At 45.8% G+C, this 14,795-nt stretch overlaps 1 protein-coding gene across 3 annotated transcripts in view; it reads right to left on the bottom strand.

The window, feature by feature from the left end:
* The window catches only part of arvcfb (ARVCF delta catenin family member b), a 109,274-nt gene that overhangs the window by 74,741 nt on the left and 19,738 nt on the right, over window positions 1-14,795 (bottom strand). For all 3 annotated transcript variants that reach the window (XM_078284981.1, XM_078284982.1, XM_078284980.1), the window contains exons 2-3: window positions 1,308-1,466; window positions 340-360 (exon numbers count right to left, since the gene is read on the bottom strand). In XM_078284981.1, the coding sequence (XP_078141107.1) occupies window positions 340-360; window positions 1,308-1,466 (180 nt within the window). The remainder of the gene's footprint in view (window positions 1-339; window positions 361-1,307; window positions 1,467-14,795) is intronic.

Here is a 14,795-nt window from a genome sequence, read left to right as displayed (position 1 = left end):
ACATTTGTAAAGCATTCTTCTAAAACTTCTTTTGAGAAGAGAGGACAAGAGATAGAGAGAGAGAGAGAGAGAGAGAGAAAGAGAGAGAGAGAGAGAGAACATGCACAAGGAAGAGAGAGAGAAAAAATAAGAGTGAATGGGGGCTCATACCAAAAGGTGGAAGCAGCAAGCAGTGAGCTGAGAACAAACAGTATTTTACAGAAGAGACTCTAGCGTTGGCTTGTGATGCTGCGTAAGATGACTGTGGTGCACATCGCCGCTGTGCATGGGCACACACAAAATGGTGGCGTGGGCGAGTGGAGGTAAAGCCAGACTGGTATTAAAACAAAGTCCACTCACCTTCACGTTAGTCGACATATCCTTACAGAGAAACAACAGAACACAAGTAGAGGGCGAATCAAGAAAAGAGCCTTTAAGAACCGCAAAAGCAGGAAAGCACCAGGGGAATCGCCTCATGATAACACAATACCCAAATAAATAAATGAACCTGCGAGAAGGGAGACAAAACCACTCTGGGCTGGAGGATTATGGGATTTAGAGTTCTTAAGGATGGGAGTCTGAGAGGGGAGGTATCATGCTGTTTGGAAGCGGTTAATCCATAGTCATAATTTGAAGCAATATTCAAATGGATCAAAGGGGGCTTCCTAGGCTTTTGCGGCTATAAACTGGTCGGCATCCCTGTGCCATAACAATACAGCTGCTCTGAGCTGTCCTGGGCCGTGTTGGAGGGGACCAGACGCATTAAACTACTCAGGTATGACAGCAGGTGACAGGCTGCACTTCAGCTCTATACATAGCACATGAGCCATCAAGGTGCCTGCAGGGCACAGCTAACCGTCTTGGTCTTTCTTTTTGCTCGGTAGCATTACAACTAATGGCTAACATCTTTACAATACTAAATATTTATTAGGATTTACCACCCAAAATATGTGGTAATTTGGGTGGTAATGTATTTATGAGCTAGGGACTGCTGAGCCCTGCCTCTCTATTAGGGTTTGACCAATTTAGGTTTTTGAAGGCTGATGTCGATACACATATTCTGTGATTGAAGATGCCAACAGATGTAAGATAACAGATACATTTAATATCTTTAAATTTGACCATTTTCATGCTAAAAAGTATTCAGTGTTTTGTCAGGGTGGAAATGCCTCTGCATTTTGATCATGGGACAGGAACTAACATAAATAGTAATTAAATAAAACATTCATGCATACAACATATATGTAATCAAGCAAACTGCATCATATCCATCATATCAGAGGTGAATACCACCCTCATTTTCCATATAAAGCGCCCTTGGCACCTACCTTGGTTTCTGTGCGCCGCGTGGTGCCGTCGTCGGAGGTGACCACCGAGACGTGGGAGGTGGGGGTGCCGGGGTCCTCCTCTATGGTGACCGTCTCCTCCACCACCTCCTGGGGCTCCTGCATCATGGCCAGGGATGTGGCGTTACTGGGGCTCTGCTCCTGCACAGAGAGGGGGAGGGAGAAGTTAGGGGATCGGGAGCTAACAGGTGCATTTTCATATTCAGGCGTTCAACAGCAGGATGTGATCAGAATACAGACAAAGCAGGAGGAAAGCAGCAAAACTCTCAGGTAATCTTCTATTAGATATAAGATGAAACTTTAATGATCCCGTGGGGAAATTGGGTCGTTGCGGCAGCAGCAAATAATAATAATACAATACAGCCGAGAAAAAGAGAATACAAATAAGAACAGCGCAAATGAGGGGCATTACACACAGTGCAACAATTACAGTACTACAGCATATAAAGTAGAACTATATGAATGAAAAGTGTGAAATACATACGAATTATAGTATAACTGCTGTGTGTGCAGAATAACAGCAGTAAAACATAGGAGAAGAATTGATAAAAATGTACAGCATGAAAATATAGAAAAATGTGAAATATATGCAGTATGAAAATAACTGAAAAAAGATATAAAAAGTATAAAATGGGTGTGAAATTGCAGCCTATATTCACATTATAAAGGATTTACAGCATACAGATGTGCATTATAAAACTATTCACCTTATCGAATATATCCAATTTCTACAGAATATCTACAGAATGTGCAGATTTGCATATGCGTATTACCACTTGCCCTCCTTATAAAAACAAACAAATATGACTTTTGTGCCCAAAGAAATCCTGAGAAAAAGCCGCCGATGATACACACATACAACATTTACAAACACATCACATACATAGCGTTCCAGCCTGTTTCTAGTCCTGACAGTCCATGATTCATTTGGCCCTGATATTATATCCAAACACTGCAATGCAGGGTAGCTACCAAACTCTTCGCCTCTCGAGACTTCAAATTGAGTTACAGCTTCTTTCAAGGATAGCAAAAGCCTGGAGGACTGTATTTGATTCATATTTCATTGGGAGGCCATGGATTTAAAGAGAAAGTGTCCGTGAGGTGAGGATGAAAGCGAGCGTTAAGTCGGCCCTTCCTCGTACCCCACCTGACCCCCTGTGTGTACACGTGAGAAAAAAATGCGCTTCCCGTGTATTTCCTCCTCGAAGAAAGCGATACGGAGTCGGCGGCCGGGGGAACGACGCCCCGCCACGGCACGCCGCCGCGCATCAGAGTGGCAGAATTACAGCTCTCGTGACGGAGAGGGGGGAAGGAAGGCGCTCAGAAGGCAATCACTGATAACCAGAACAGCGCAAAGCCAAGAGAAGGAGAGGAAATCAAAAGTAATGGAGAAGGCGGGTGAGAGAGAGAGGGAAAGAGTCGGAGTAGGTGAGGAAATGAGAGTAAAAAAAAAAAGAGGGTTGTAGAGTACGAGCCAAGTCAGACTGTGAGGGAAAGGAATGTTAACCGTTTCTTTTCAGGCGGTTTGAGGTGTCATTTTCATGATGCGTTGTGCACAAACTTTTCTGCAACTTTATCACTTTATGCATTGGTTTTGGCGCCTGGTCATTTCACACCTATCGTTAACATCTAATCAAACCTGGTGCTTCAGCAGTGTGGAGGAAAGGTCATTATATTCCTGAACTACCACTATTGTTCCAGTGATTGAATAAATGTGACCAAACGCCACAAGCCCAGGCTCATCTAACTTTAGAGAACTGTTCCACATCAGAAAAGCACGATCAAGATGCACTTTTTCTGATTCAATAATGAATAATTAAAACAATTTATTGACCTCTATTATGTAATATACAATCTTAAAGCTTGAATCCAAAGATAAAAGATCAAAGCGGTGAAAAAAACAAAACTATCTCCCACAATGCACCCCCATTATCTCGCAGACCACTTGCAAATTCACCTCACACAGAAAAGCAGTAAGAACAATCGAACCAAGCAGACGTATTCCTTTTTTCCAACCAATTACACCGAGTTGGAGGGAGAAAGAATCAGAGAGAGAAGAAAGAGTGAAGGCCAAGGAGCGAGTAAGACGGAGGGAGGGAGGGAGAAGCGTTGAAGGAAAAGTTGTTGTGGTAGCGTTGCTCTCCACCGTGCTTTGTTCGCATGCTATGACGCCTTATGGAGGAAGACTGCTTGTTTTTTCCAAGTCTTTGAAGGCGCTAACAAGTGCACAGCTCTCCATTGATTGGCCGACTGCGCTCTCGGCTTCAAAGCCCCGTGCGGTCCTCATTGATCTCCAGCCCTTCTTGCTGATCAGTCAAAAGTCAGAAGTCTGCACTTTTCATGTTGTGGATCTTTTCCCCCTAATCCCACAATCCTCCGGGCTCCCAGCCCCGGCAGGGCAGAGGACCCGGGCTCCGGTTTTGGGGCCGTGCAGACGACCTCCTGCAGCAGCGCAAAGTCAATGAAAACTTTCTCTATTTACCTCCACTCTATCCGGCGCTGCTTAAAGTCAATTACCGCTTTGAACCGAGCTGAGTTAGGTCACTTCACTTGGAGGAGGGTTTTTAAGTCCCATTATTGGGGTTAATGACTGGGAAGGCTATCTGCCGCATGAGAAAGAGAAGCATTTACACACACAACTGACTGAGGAAATGCTATTTTTCACAACAATTGACCTTAGGCTAAACAGCAAAGTTCTTCTGGGGAAGCTGTTTATAATGGTATTCAGGATAGGTCGGTGTTAATCAATTACCTCCAATCAACACCCTTGTTCCTTTCAATTACAAATGTGAATTATCCTCCTGACTCGGTGCTCGCTACTGAAGAAGACATGAATAATACCTTGTTTGTGGAGTCTCTGTACGTGCGTAAGATCTTTTTAATGCTGTGTGTGTGAGCGTGCGTGTCGACATGCACGTATGGTGTGGTTTTTCTACACACAATATGTGTTTGTATAGGATTTATAGTGTGCAAACCTCTGCTTTTTCTGATACAGCTACTATCAGTGTGAATATCCCACCACCTCTGCCCTCTGCTCAATGAAATCTGTACAAATTAAATTCCTGTGGCGTTGCAGCTAGAGCTAACAGCCCAGCGCTCTTTCCTTTGAAGGCTCTTTGGCTGAACCCAGAGGATAGGCCATCAAAACAGGAATATGTAATGAAAGCAGTACCATCCTACACTAGTTTAAAACACATAGCGCTTGGCAAAGCACTGGACACAGAGAGAGAGAGAGAGAGAGAGGTCCTCCGAGGCTCGCTGACAAACTGGCTTCTTGATCCAAGCTTAATGTGGTGTCTCTCGTTCGCTCTCCTCGCTCTCTCCCTCTCGCCTCCGCACGCACTAAGTAAGAGAGTGGAGTTGAGCTCGACATTACAGCCCCTAAATAAATGATTAAAAGCCGTCTGGCCGCGGGCTAGCGTGGCTGTCTGGCGGTCCTGGGAGAGTACGAGGCCGATCTGAGTCGAGGAGACGGGGCGGGGAGGGGAAAGCTTACGGTTCGGTCAAGGGCGGGAGAGCCGGAGTGAGTTAAAGGTGACCTTTGAGAGATGAATGGTAAAGTGGCGGGAGGGTACGACGGAGAGTGGAGTGAGAGAGGGGGAGGAAGTTTGAGCACACAAATGTAAATCTTGTGGAAATGGTTTATGTTAGCCAGTGTAGCCTCAAGGTCAGACAAGTAGGGCTTGGGACCAGAAGGTTGCTGGTCAAAATTCCCTGATCAGCTGTGAAAATTTGAGTCAGGAAACTCTCTCCACTCCTTCAAAAACTACTCGAGATTCCCTTGAGCAAGGCACTGGAGCTGCTCAGTGGCCAATGGCTGAGGACTATGGTTGGACTGGGCAGCTCCTATGAATGAATGTGTGTAACCGTGTGTATATACAGGTAAAGAAGGGCAACAAAGCCATTTATTGGATAAATGAAGGTTGAATAAAACATATTTAAAAGACATCTTAAACAGCTTAAAACTCTGAAAAAGTCTGAAACCCAAAAAAGAAGGCAAACAGAGGTGCTCATAAACCCAGTCTAGCCTGTCTTTTAAAGGTGTGGTTTACCAGGAGGAAATACCACACCTCGGGTAGCCTAAGCCCAGGTAAATCACAAGGCAACGAGAAATAGTTTGTCTCCTTCCACGGAATCCCCAAATGCAATTACAGCCCAAACCGGCAAAGGGTGAGCCTAAAAAGCCCTGCCAGCAGCTGAACCTCACTTCTGATGGAGAGAAAGGAGCTTGCTAGGGCTTTGCCAGTTAAATCACTTCTGTTCGGACGGTGGTAGGGGAGAGGCTAAGGCGTTAGACAGACAGGGATTTGGCTCTGAAGCAGGTTGGAGGATTTGTCCAACCTGCACTTTATTCAGCCCGGTTTGGCTGGCTCAGACTCTCAGTGTGGGGCGGAGGGCCAGGCTGGCGTATATCGCCACCTTACCTTTCTGATCTGTCCCTACAGAGACAAGACTATTACACCGGCTCATTGTTGAACTGCTGGGGCTTGGTATGTGTGTGTAGCACCAGATAAATTGAAGGTTTTTACTCTGTGTGCGTGAATGACATAACATATGCCATTTGATAGCTGCTTTAATCCAAAGCACCGTACAGTACCGTGAATGCATACATTTTTAGCATGGCTGGCCCTAGTGGGAATCAAACCTTTAACCCTGACAGTGTTAGTGCCATTCTGAACTCAATGAGCTATGTGTGTGTGTGTGTGTGTGTGTGTGTGTGTGTGTGTGTGTGTTTGTGTAAAATCCAGTCCCAGACACATGAGTTAAAAACTTCACACACTGCTAGCAGACAGCCCAGTGTTCTACCAGGACGGACCTGTGAAAACCAGCCTGCTTCAATTCACTACGCCCCCCCTCCTTCCTCACACATACACACACACACACACACACACACACACATACAGAGTGTGTGGCTGATACCAATATTTCTGGACTGCAGCTGCATATTTTGTGCCAATTTTCAATATCTTAAAATGTGACTATTTTCATGCCCTAAAAACATTACAGGGATTCAGAATTTCGCCCAGAATTGTATTCTAGGCAAAGTGGTAAAGCTTCATTCTTTCATTCAGACTATATGTGAAACTCATACTAATGAAATTCTTAAGGTGGGTTAGCAGCTCATTAAGGCAGGGTGAGGCAGGTTTCAGTGCAGGTTTTACAGACGGACACCCTGAAGCTGTTGATTAAATCCTCCCCCACCACACTGGAATTATTTTTCTTGTCTGCCATATAATAATAATAAAAACATATTGACTAGGAGTGTTCAGACAGGAACCTCAATCATATCGGAGCGGCCAATGTTTGGTTTAGGGATGCACCGATACTGTTTTTTTACTGCCGATCCGATAACGATACCAGAATTTTGAGTATCAACCGATACCGAGTACCGATCCGATATTGACCCCTTTTTTTCTTCTGTAATTACACAGCTGCATACAACATGTAAATAACATGGGAACAATAATTTTATTGTTAAAAAAAAGAAAAGCAGCAGGCCAAAAGAACTGACCAAAATAGGAATGACAGTTCCTAGGATATATAAAAGATTGCTGCAATATAGGGATACAGTGCAAAAAAACTCACAAAAGTGCAAAAGAGCAATAAACTGACCAGTGCATACTGCTACAAAACAATATTGAAACAACCATACAGCCTTTGCTTATATTTTTTTTCCTCTTCTTTAGTGTGAATAACTGACAGAAAAAATACTGCTACACATAGGCTTTTTCTGGGCATAACATCCAGTGTGTGCCAAGTCTAGTCTAGTTTTAATCACTTAAGGACAAGGGGCAGGTTTTTCTTCAGAAACAGAAGCATCTCACCTCTCTCTGCTGTCAGCCTGTTCCTCCGTTCACTGACAGTGTTGACAGTCACTGACGCTGACGCACGCACAGGTCGCGTCAGCGTCATCAGCGCGGTAGCATTAGCTTTAGCCCCCATCTCCAAAAAGCATGGTTTTGTGAAAACGGAAGACTTAATTGAAACCTTTATGGTGGCGTGTACATGATACTAAGCCCAAGGACACTCGATGTAAGTTTGAGCTAAGGAACAGGCGTTTGGAAGGCGTCGCCAGATGAGGTTCTTGGTAAAGTGAGTTGGATAAAGATCTTTGGGACGCTAGTAATGGCATAGCCATCTAGCATCCCTTTGTGGCTAAAATAATTCCCAACCGCTGACATGTTTACATCAGCACATTGCCTGCACGCTCGCTTTCTTTTTCCAACTTCTTCACTCACTCGTGTCGCGTCACGTGCAAACTCAGGCATGTTTTACGGCAGGCGACTACGCCCGTTTATTACTCCGGGGGCTCGAACTGATTGCTCTGGATCGGATCGGATTATAACGTTAGCTGCCACCGATGTCCGATCCAGCATTTTAGGCCAATATCGGCCCGATACCGATGCCAAGTATCGGATCGGTGCATCCCTAGTGTGGTTTTTAATAAAAGGCCAATATTGGCCTGATATATTGGCAAACCGATATATAGGTCTAACCCTACCCAGAACAACACACATGATCCACTAACATGCCTGTGCAGCAGCAAAGAATAAGAAGAGATCAGTAAAAAAAATACATAAAAACGCTCTAAGAACATAGGGTAAGGAAAGGGACTCATGCTCCTCCGTAACTCAGCCACGTCCAACACGATCGATGCTTCCAAAAAACAATATCCTTGACAGAGCCCTTGAGCAATCTGATGCGGAGTATATTTCATTACCATAGATCATGCTGGGACATATGGCTTCTTAAGAGCGACTAATCTGGACCGTAATGGATGGGTGTGCTGAGAAAAGGAAGGGAGGAGGAGGAGGACAAAGGCGGGAGATGAAGTGATACAGCGGTGTCAATTAGCAGCAGCCCGCTATCTGCCATCAATCCACACTCATTCATCACTGCGTTCAATAAGCTGCTCGATGCTGTCTGAGGATGGAGAGATAGAGCAAAATGATGGAAAAGGAGAGGAGAGTGTAAGCAGATAAGGGGGTTTCCTTCCCGTCTGAGACGTAGTAACAATGAGAAAACTAAAGTTGTAGTGGGAGAGAGGGCCATATCTGCAGCAGGTCTCCAAGGTGAAGTACATAGTACTAGTAGTAATAGTTCAAGTACTTTATTATAGTAGTTGTAGCGGTAGTACTTTATTTAGCCATTCTACTATTAGTGGTAGTATGTTATTGTAGTAATAGTAGTACTAGTAGTACTGGTGGTAGTACTTTATTGCAGTAATAGTAACAGCAGTGGTACTAGTACTAGTACTAGTAGTAGTAGTAGTAGTAGTAGTAGTAGCAGCAGTAGTACTAGCAGTAGCAATAATAGTAGTAGCAGTAGTAGGCTAGTACTAGTAGTAGTAGTAGTAGTAGCAGCAGCAGCAGTAATAGTAGTAGTAGTAGTCCTAGTATTAGTAGTAGCAGCAGCAGTAGTATTGTAGCAGTAGTAGTAGCAGTAGTAGTAGTAGCAGTAGTAGTATTGTAGCAGTAGTAGTAGCAGTAGTAGTAGTAGCAGTAGTAGTAGTAGTAGTCGCAGCAGCAGGAATAGCAGTACTTTATTATAGCAGTAGTAGTAGTAATAGTGGTAGTAGTGATAGTGATGGTAGTAACTTACATGAGCAACATACACATACAGTAAGAGTACAAAGGTACTATACGGTAATAATAATATAATACTACAATTTGTCGGTTTCAAAGTTTGAATATCAATCCTAACTTGTTTACTATTTTTTTAAATCGAGTTACAACTCCTGTAAGACTAAAAGAGACACAGTGAGCTCAAAAACCAATCACCCACAAGACATGATTCCAATGGACTGCGCCACATGTTTCCCCTTGTCAAATTATCACAGGCAAAGATGAGGAGGGCTTCCCCACTCACTCTCCAATACAACCGCAGTGAGGAGAAATTAGATTTACATGTCTCGGAACACAATGGGAGGGTTCCTGTAGTTACTTTCAAGTTGAGACAACGGAGCATGTCTGATCGCCGCCAGGTTGTGCATACTGGCGTGATCAGTGTCACCTTGCCTTCACACGATCTCTCTCTCCCTCTCTCTCTCTCTCTCTCACACACACACACACACACACACAGACACACACGCTCAGTCTAAGCCCGACCCCTGTGCTGTGAGTAACAGGATTTCACTCAGGAGACATGCCAGCAATCATTACATGGCTCTTACACAATTAATCCTCCAGCAAAGACCGCCTGGCTAACCTTGGGTCGTCCAATTTCCCATCAGCCCCTTCTGTTTCTACCGTCTGCCCTCTCGGCAGCCCTCCACAGCGGAGAATCACATGATGAAGTTAAAGGGAGAGTGAGAGAGAGAGAGGGAGAGCGCGTGAGAATGTAATACACTACAGTGACCCTTGAAAAACAACAACTGTGAACCGCTGCCACGCGATCAAACCGTCCAGCCAAAACAAGGCTTGTTTGTGGGACGGGCCGGAGGCAGAGGGGAAGTCAACAGGAGGAAGGGGAACCAGAGAAGCTGACAATGCGTGGCAATGGCCCAAACCAGCACGCTCTCCCAGGGTAAAGGGAGGAAGGGTGAGGGGGGGGGGGGGGGGGGGCTTCAGTCCTCAGCCAAGGCCAGCCAGCCAGCCAGGCCGCGTCTCAGTTACAGCCAGGGCAGGGGTCCCAACTCACTGGAATGAACGGAAGTGCAATAGACCTGGTATCATGGGTGTGTGTGTGTATGCATCTGTGTATGTGTGACTGAGAGTGTGTGAGGGAGTGTGTGTGTGTGTGTGCGTGTGCGTGTGTGTGTATGCGTTTATGCGTGTGTTTTTGTTATAGCAATCCTTCTGGTCGACCGTTGGCGGCTAAGGAAAGCTCGGACCACTGGAGTGAATTGGGAGATACAGATAAGCACACACACACACACACACACACACACAAATAGCTGTAGGGGAGAGAGGGCCAAAGCCCTGACGATGCAGCTGGGCATGATGGGACTTTAATCTCTCCTTCTCTGGCGACTGATCCTGGGCCAAATCTGGGCTTCTCTCCCTCTCTCATCTCTTTCACGCATGGCCTCCTGGTTTCAGAGGCCTCCATCGCTCCCACCCCGGCCCTGCTTTTCTTACCTCTTCCCAGAAGCCTCCCCTCCCTCTCCATTGACGCGCCCTTTTGTTCCTTTGTACCAGCGCCTAGAAACGGGATCAAGCTTGGTTGGCCTGACTGCTTGACAGGCTCAGAGCCTCGGAGACCAGAGGCCACCTCCAAGTCTCGCAGCCGTCCAGTCGAAAAACCTGCAGCTAAAGCTTGATTGCTTCCTGACGGGGGCATCGCAGGCACGTTTTCCCACTGCGACTCCACCAGCTAGCGACAGATGGAAACCCCGGCTCGACCCTCGGCAACATTCGATACCACCCTAATCTCTGAAAAGGCTGATATTCCTATTCAAATTGGCCGGGAGTTGTTTTGAAACCTTGGGTAATTTCTTGCATATGGCATCAATTATACACCGTACATATACACACACACACACACACACAGAGAGAGAGGGAGAGAGAGTCACATATCCCATGCATTCCTCACAATTCATGGCCTGGAGTCAGACTGGGAGTTAAACACGCCGTAAGTCACTCTCAACGTGGAATTCGTGGTAGCACCCAGTCGAAAAACAGCGACTGGAGCAGCAGGAGGATAAATAACTTGTGCAGATTTTTTCAGTGATCAGCAGAGGAGGCGGCGGCGAGGAGGAGGAGAGGAGGGCAAACAAAATAAAACAAAACAAAACAAATGAGGGAGAAACCACTCGGAGCCTGTGGAGTGAAACTAAAACAATGGGGACGGGGGCCGTGGGGGGGGGTCAGTGCTCGTGGCCGGGGGTTTGTTTGTTTGGATGGCGGGCGCGGCCCAGAGAGAGAGAGAGAGAGAGAGAGAGGAATTCACCGCAGTCGATGGGTGGTGGGAGGGTGTGGGTGAGGGTGGTGGTGGTGATGGTGGTGGCATAACTTTGGATTCCCGGAGGAAGGCTTGTGTACAGCTCCCCCCCCCACCCCCACCCCCACTCCCATTCGGCCTCTGGATCCCTGTCAGCGTGACTCTGTCAGAGGGATGGGGGGGCGGCGAGAGAAGCTCTGCCAGAAGCTCAGTTCATGTGAGGTCCGCCGGAGCTTCAGGGAGTTGGAAAGGGGACATATGTTCCACTTCCTGCGAGGCTACCAGCGCAACGCTTATCATCCCCCTCCCATCATCCCCTGCTCCTTCTCCCCAAAAAAACTGGCTGGATGTGCAGCCGCAGGGGCTCCCATTTCACTGGAATTTACAGACAAATGGTTTAGGAATGGAGCAATGGAGCAATGGCGCAACCCCCCCCCCCCCCCCCACTCCCTCCCGTGAAGGAGAGAAACATCAGAGCCTGGGGCAGTTGTGATAGAGGACTACTAACAGGCTTAGCAGGGCCCTCTCGCTGTTTTAGCAAATTCACTTAATGTCCCTCTCTGAGACTGGAGGGAGGGGGGGGGAGGCGTCTTTACTAAGGGAAGGAGGGCAGGATGTCATCAGAACAGTGTTGTAGTTCTTAGGTCAGGGGTTCTCAAACATTTTCATGTCACAAAGTGCCAAATAGACATGGATATTTCCATTTGGAAAGGTTTGTACCATATCATCATATGGCAAGGTTTCTGTTTTTGTTGATTTAATATTGAAGTGTATGACTACACTGTACATAGGGAGGTAATAATAGTGAGAGTGAAACTTATGATTACAATAGTCATTCTTCTACATTCTCTAGCTGGGGTATTGTCTAGCAAATTAAATTATAGTGAAATTAAACTATTCCTCATTTTGCTGTTAAGTGGCAACCCCCTGGAACACCATCAAGGACCCCTGGAACACCCTCTAGGACCCTTAGTACCCCCTCAAGGACCCCTGGTACCCCCTCAAGGAACATTAGTACCCCCTCAAGGACACTTGGTACCCCGTCATAGTAGTAGTTGGTACTCCCTTTTTGAGAACCAGCGTCTTACTGTAGGTCACACACGTAGACGACACCACGCAGAGTTAATGCGGCACGTTACGTTATGCGTGGCTGCTTTTCAAATATGCACTCAGTCAAAAGTGATTAAACCCCCGCCTGGGACGTTTTTTGCGGCTTCGTGCCAACCGCCGGGTAAAGGAGTGAAAACGGTGCAGCGTCAGAGCTAGAGGAGGCGGAGGACAGGCAGTGAGGGCCAGCCGGTGGAGAGAAATCCCTGCGAATTTACTGCTAACCTTCAACGGGTCGTGAGATAAGGGGAGGTCGGATATATGTGTGTCTCATAAAGGAGCCATTGTGCAGCTGGATAAATCTATCAGGAGCCTTGAGCTACGGCCCAGTTATTTTATTTATTATGCTCTCTCTGTCAGATGAAAAGAAATGTGATATTACCAAGACTCTGCTCTGCACCGTTCTACTCTGCTTTGCTCAAAAGACCTGTGTGTGTGTGTGTGCATAGGTGCATACATCGGGTCAATGCAGTGCCCTCTCCATTGGAGGTATTTCCAAGTATTCCAAGTTTTTCCATCTGGATAAGACAAAGTTTCAAATAGCACAGTAAAACATTTTTTTTTACCCATTTTCTTCCAGTAGCATTCAACTGTTTTATCCCTTTAAAAACCTGTTTTTAATTCATGTCCAACTTTTTTTATTGTTTAACTTACTGGGTTTTATTGTCTGTAAAGTGCTTTAAAACTGCTATATAAGGTTCAACTAATATGGGTTTTTGAAGGCTGATACCAATATTGATATTTCTGGATTGAAGCTGCCAACAGCTGATCTTTAAATGTGACCATTTTCATGTTTGTTTGTTTGTTTTAATTACAAGGATTCAATGTGTTGGCAGGGTGAAAAAGCCTCTGAAACAGCATTTAGACGTTGGAACACTAACTTTCTCAGTTGAAACCCAGGACGATGATAATAATAAATAATTATTATTCATGCATACTTGTTTGGAATCTGATCAAAATGTCACAGAGTCAATTCAAACTGAGGGCTTCCCATAGACAACCAGTGTAGTATTGATCAATTACACAATAACTATCTAATCAAACAAACTGCATCATCGACACTGACTGACTGGCCAATATGAGCCTGATATACCAGTCTAACCCTACTGCTGCTGAGTAAAGCTTCTTATTATACTGTAAAATAAATGTTAGCTGGATGTTAGAAAGCTTCCCTCCATCATCTACAGCTAGATAATGACAGAGGGCTGCAGCCGAATCCCTCTGGCCTGAGCTCTGCACTCTGGAGCCGCAGCTTACTGCTAAGCGCTACCAGAGATCTGAAATCGGTGGGTCAACCGGAGTACACAGACACCATGCCCTCCCCATCGCTCCAAAACAAAAAACTGAGGTCTCTCTCATGTCACGGTCTTGCCACTGAAAGACCCAGGGCCTGAGTCAGCACAAAGAGCATTTGTCATGACAGGACTGCCTATAAGCATGCAATATACAAAGTGAGAGAGACAGCCAAGGCCGCCATCGCTGAACCAAATGCATTCAACTGCCTCTGGAAGAGGTAAACAGGCCTAAATTGGATCCGAACAGGATCTGTATTGGTTTTCTACAGATGACATTGTGTAGCAGTTTAGATTTTTAATCAGAGATTAATAGCTCCCCACAAAAAAACAACAGCTCATTTACAAGCTAATGGAAACAAGTCTACCTGATTTCTTCTGAATATTGAGTAAGGGATAAAGAAATGCTGAGAGACAATTAGACAAGGTCCTCGTTGCGGCGGCGCGCGCACATGTGTGTGTGTGTGTGTGTTTGTGTGTGTGAGAGAGAGTGAGTGAGCGAGAGAGAGTCTTTAAAGCTCACTTTCAAAGCTGCAAGCTGATCATGAATATTTAAAACTAGGCAGATATCTGAAATATAGTTTTGGTACCGTGCCTTTTTTTGCATGCTAAATTACCAGAGAGTACATTTTGAGCAAGAGCCACGGTATAAAAATAAATAGCTCCTTTGAAGCCGTGGCTCATTCACTATGAAGTGTGGTTTTCTCGTCCCAAACATTTGTTGGATGAATTAAAAATATCAGAAAAACTGCATTTTGAATGATCAGGAGAAGAGCTCCGGTGAGGTATACATTATGAATGCAGAGTAAACCCTTTTGGCTGGATCCGAATGGAAGAGGTGCCTGCTGCCTGGCTGCACGAGGAAGGGCGAGGTGGGGGGAAGGGGGGGTGGGGGGTTTGCCTTTGAATCTCGCTGTCTAATAGAGTCATTCCCCAGCGCTGGAGAGGTCCCCAAGGTATTGGATATGAAAGGACTTCGTTTTTTTTTTCATCCACTCGAGCATTTGCACTTCTCAAATTTTATTTCTAAGTCATGCACTATTCATGCTCGGGGTCTGTGTTGTGTTGCTTTGCAGGTGGCTGGGTGGAAGAGGAGGAAGGGGAAAGAGAGAGTGTGTGGGGGGGGGGGGGGGCATTAGCATTGATGCAGATGAAATATGGATTATCTCCTCTCAATGTCTGGCTAAGC

Source organism: Centroberyx gerrardi, chromosome 8, assembly GCF_048128805.1.
Source record: "Centroberyx gerrardi isolate f3 chromosome 8, fCenGer3.hap1.cur.20231027, whole genome shotgun sequence".
NCBI lineage: Eukaryota > Metazoa > Chordata > Actinopteri > Beryciformes > Berycidae > Centroberyx > Centroberyx gerrardi.
This window is presented reverse-complemented; position numbering and strand designations above follow the sequence as displayed.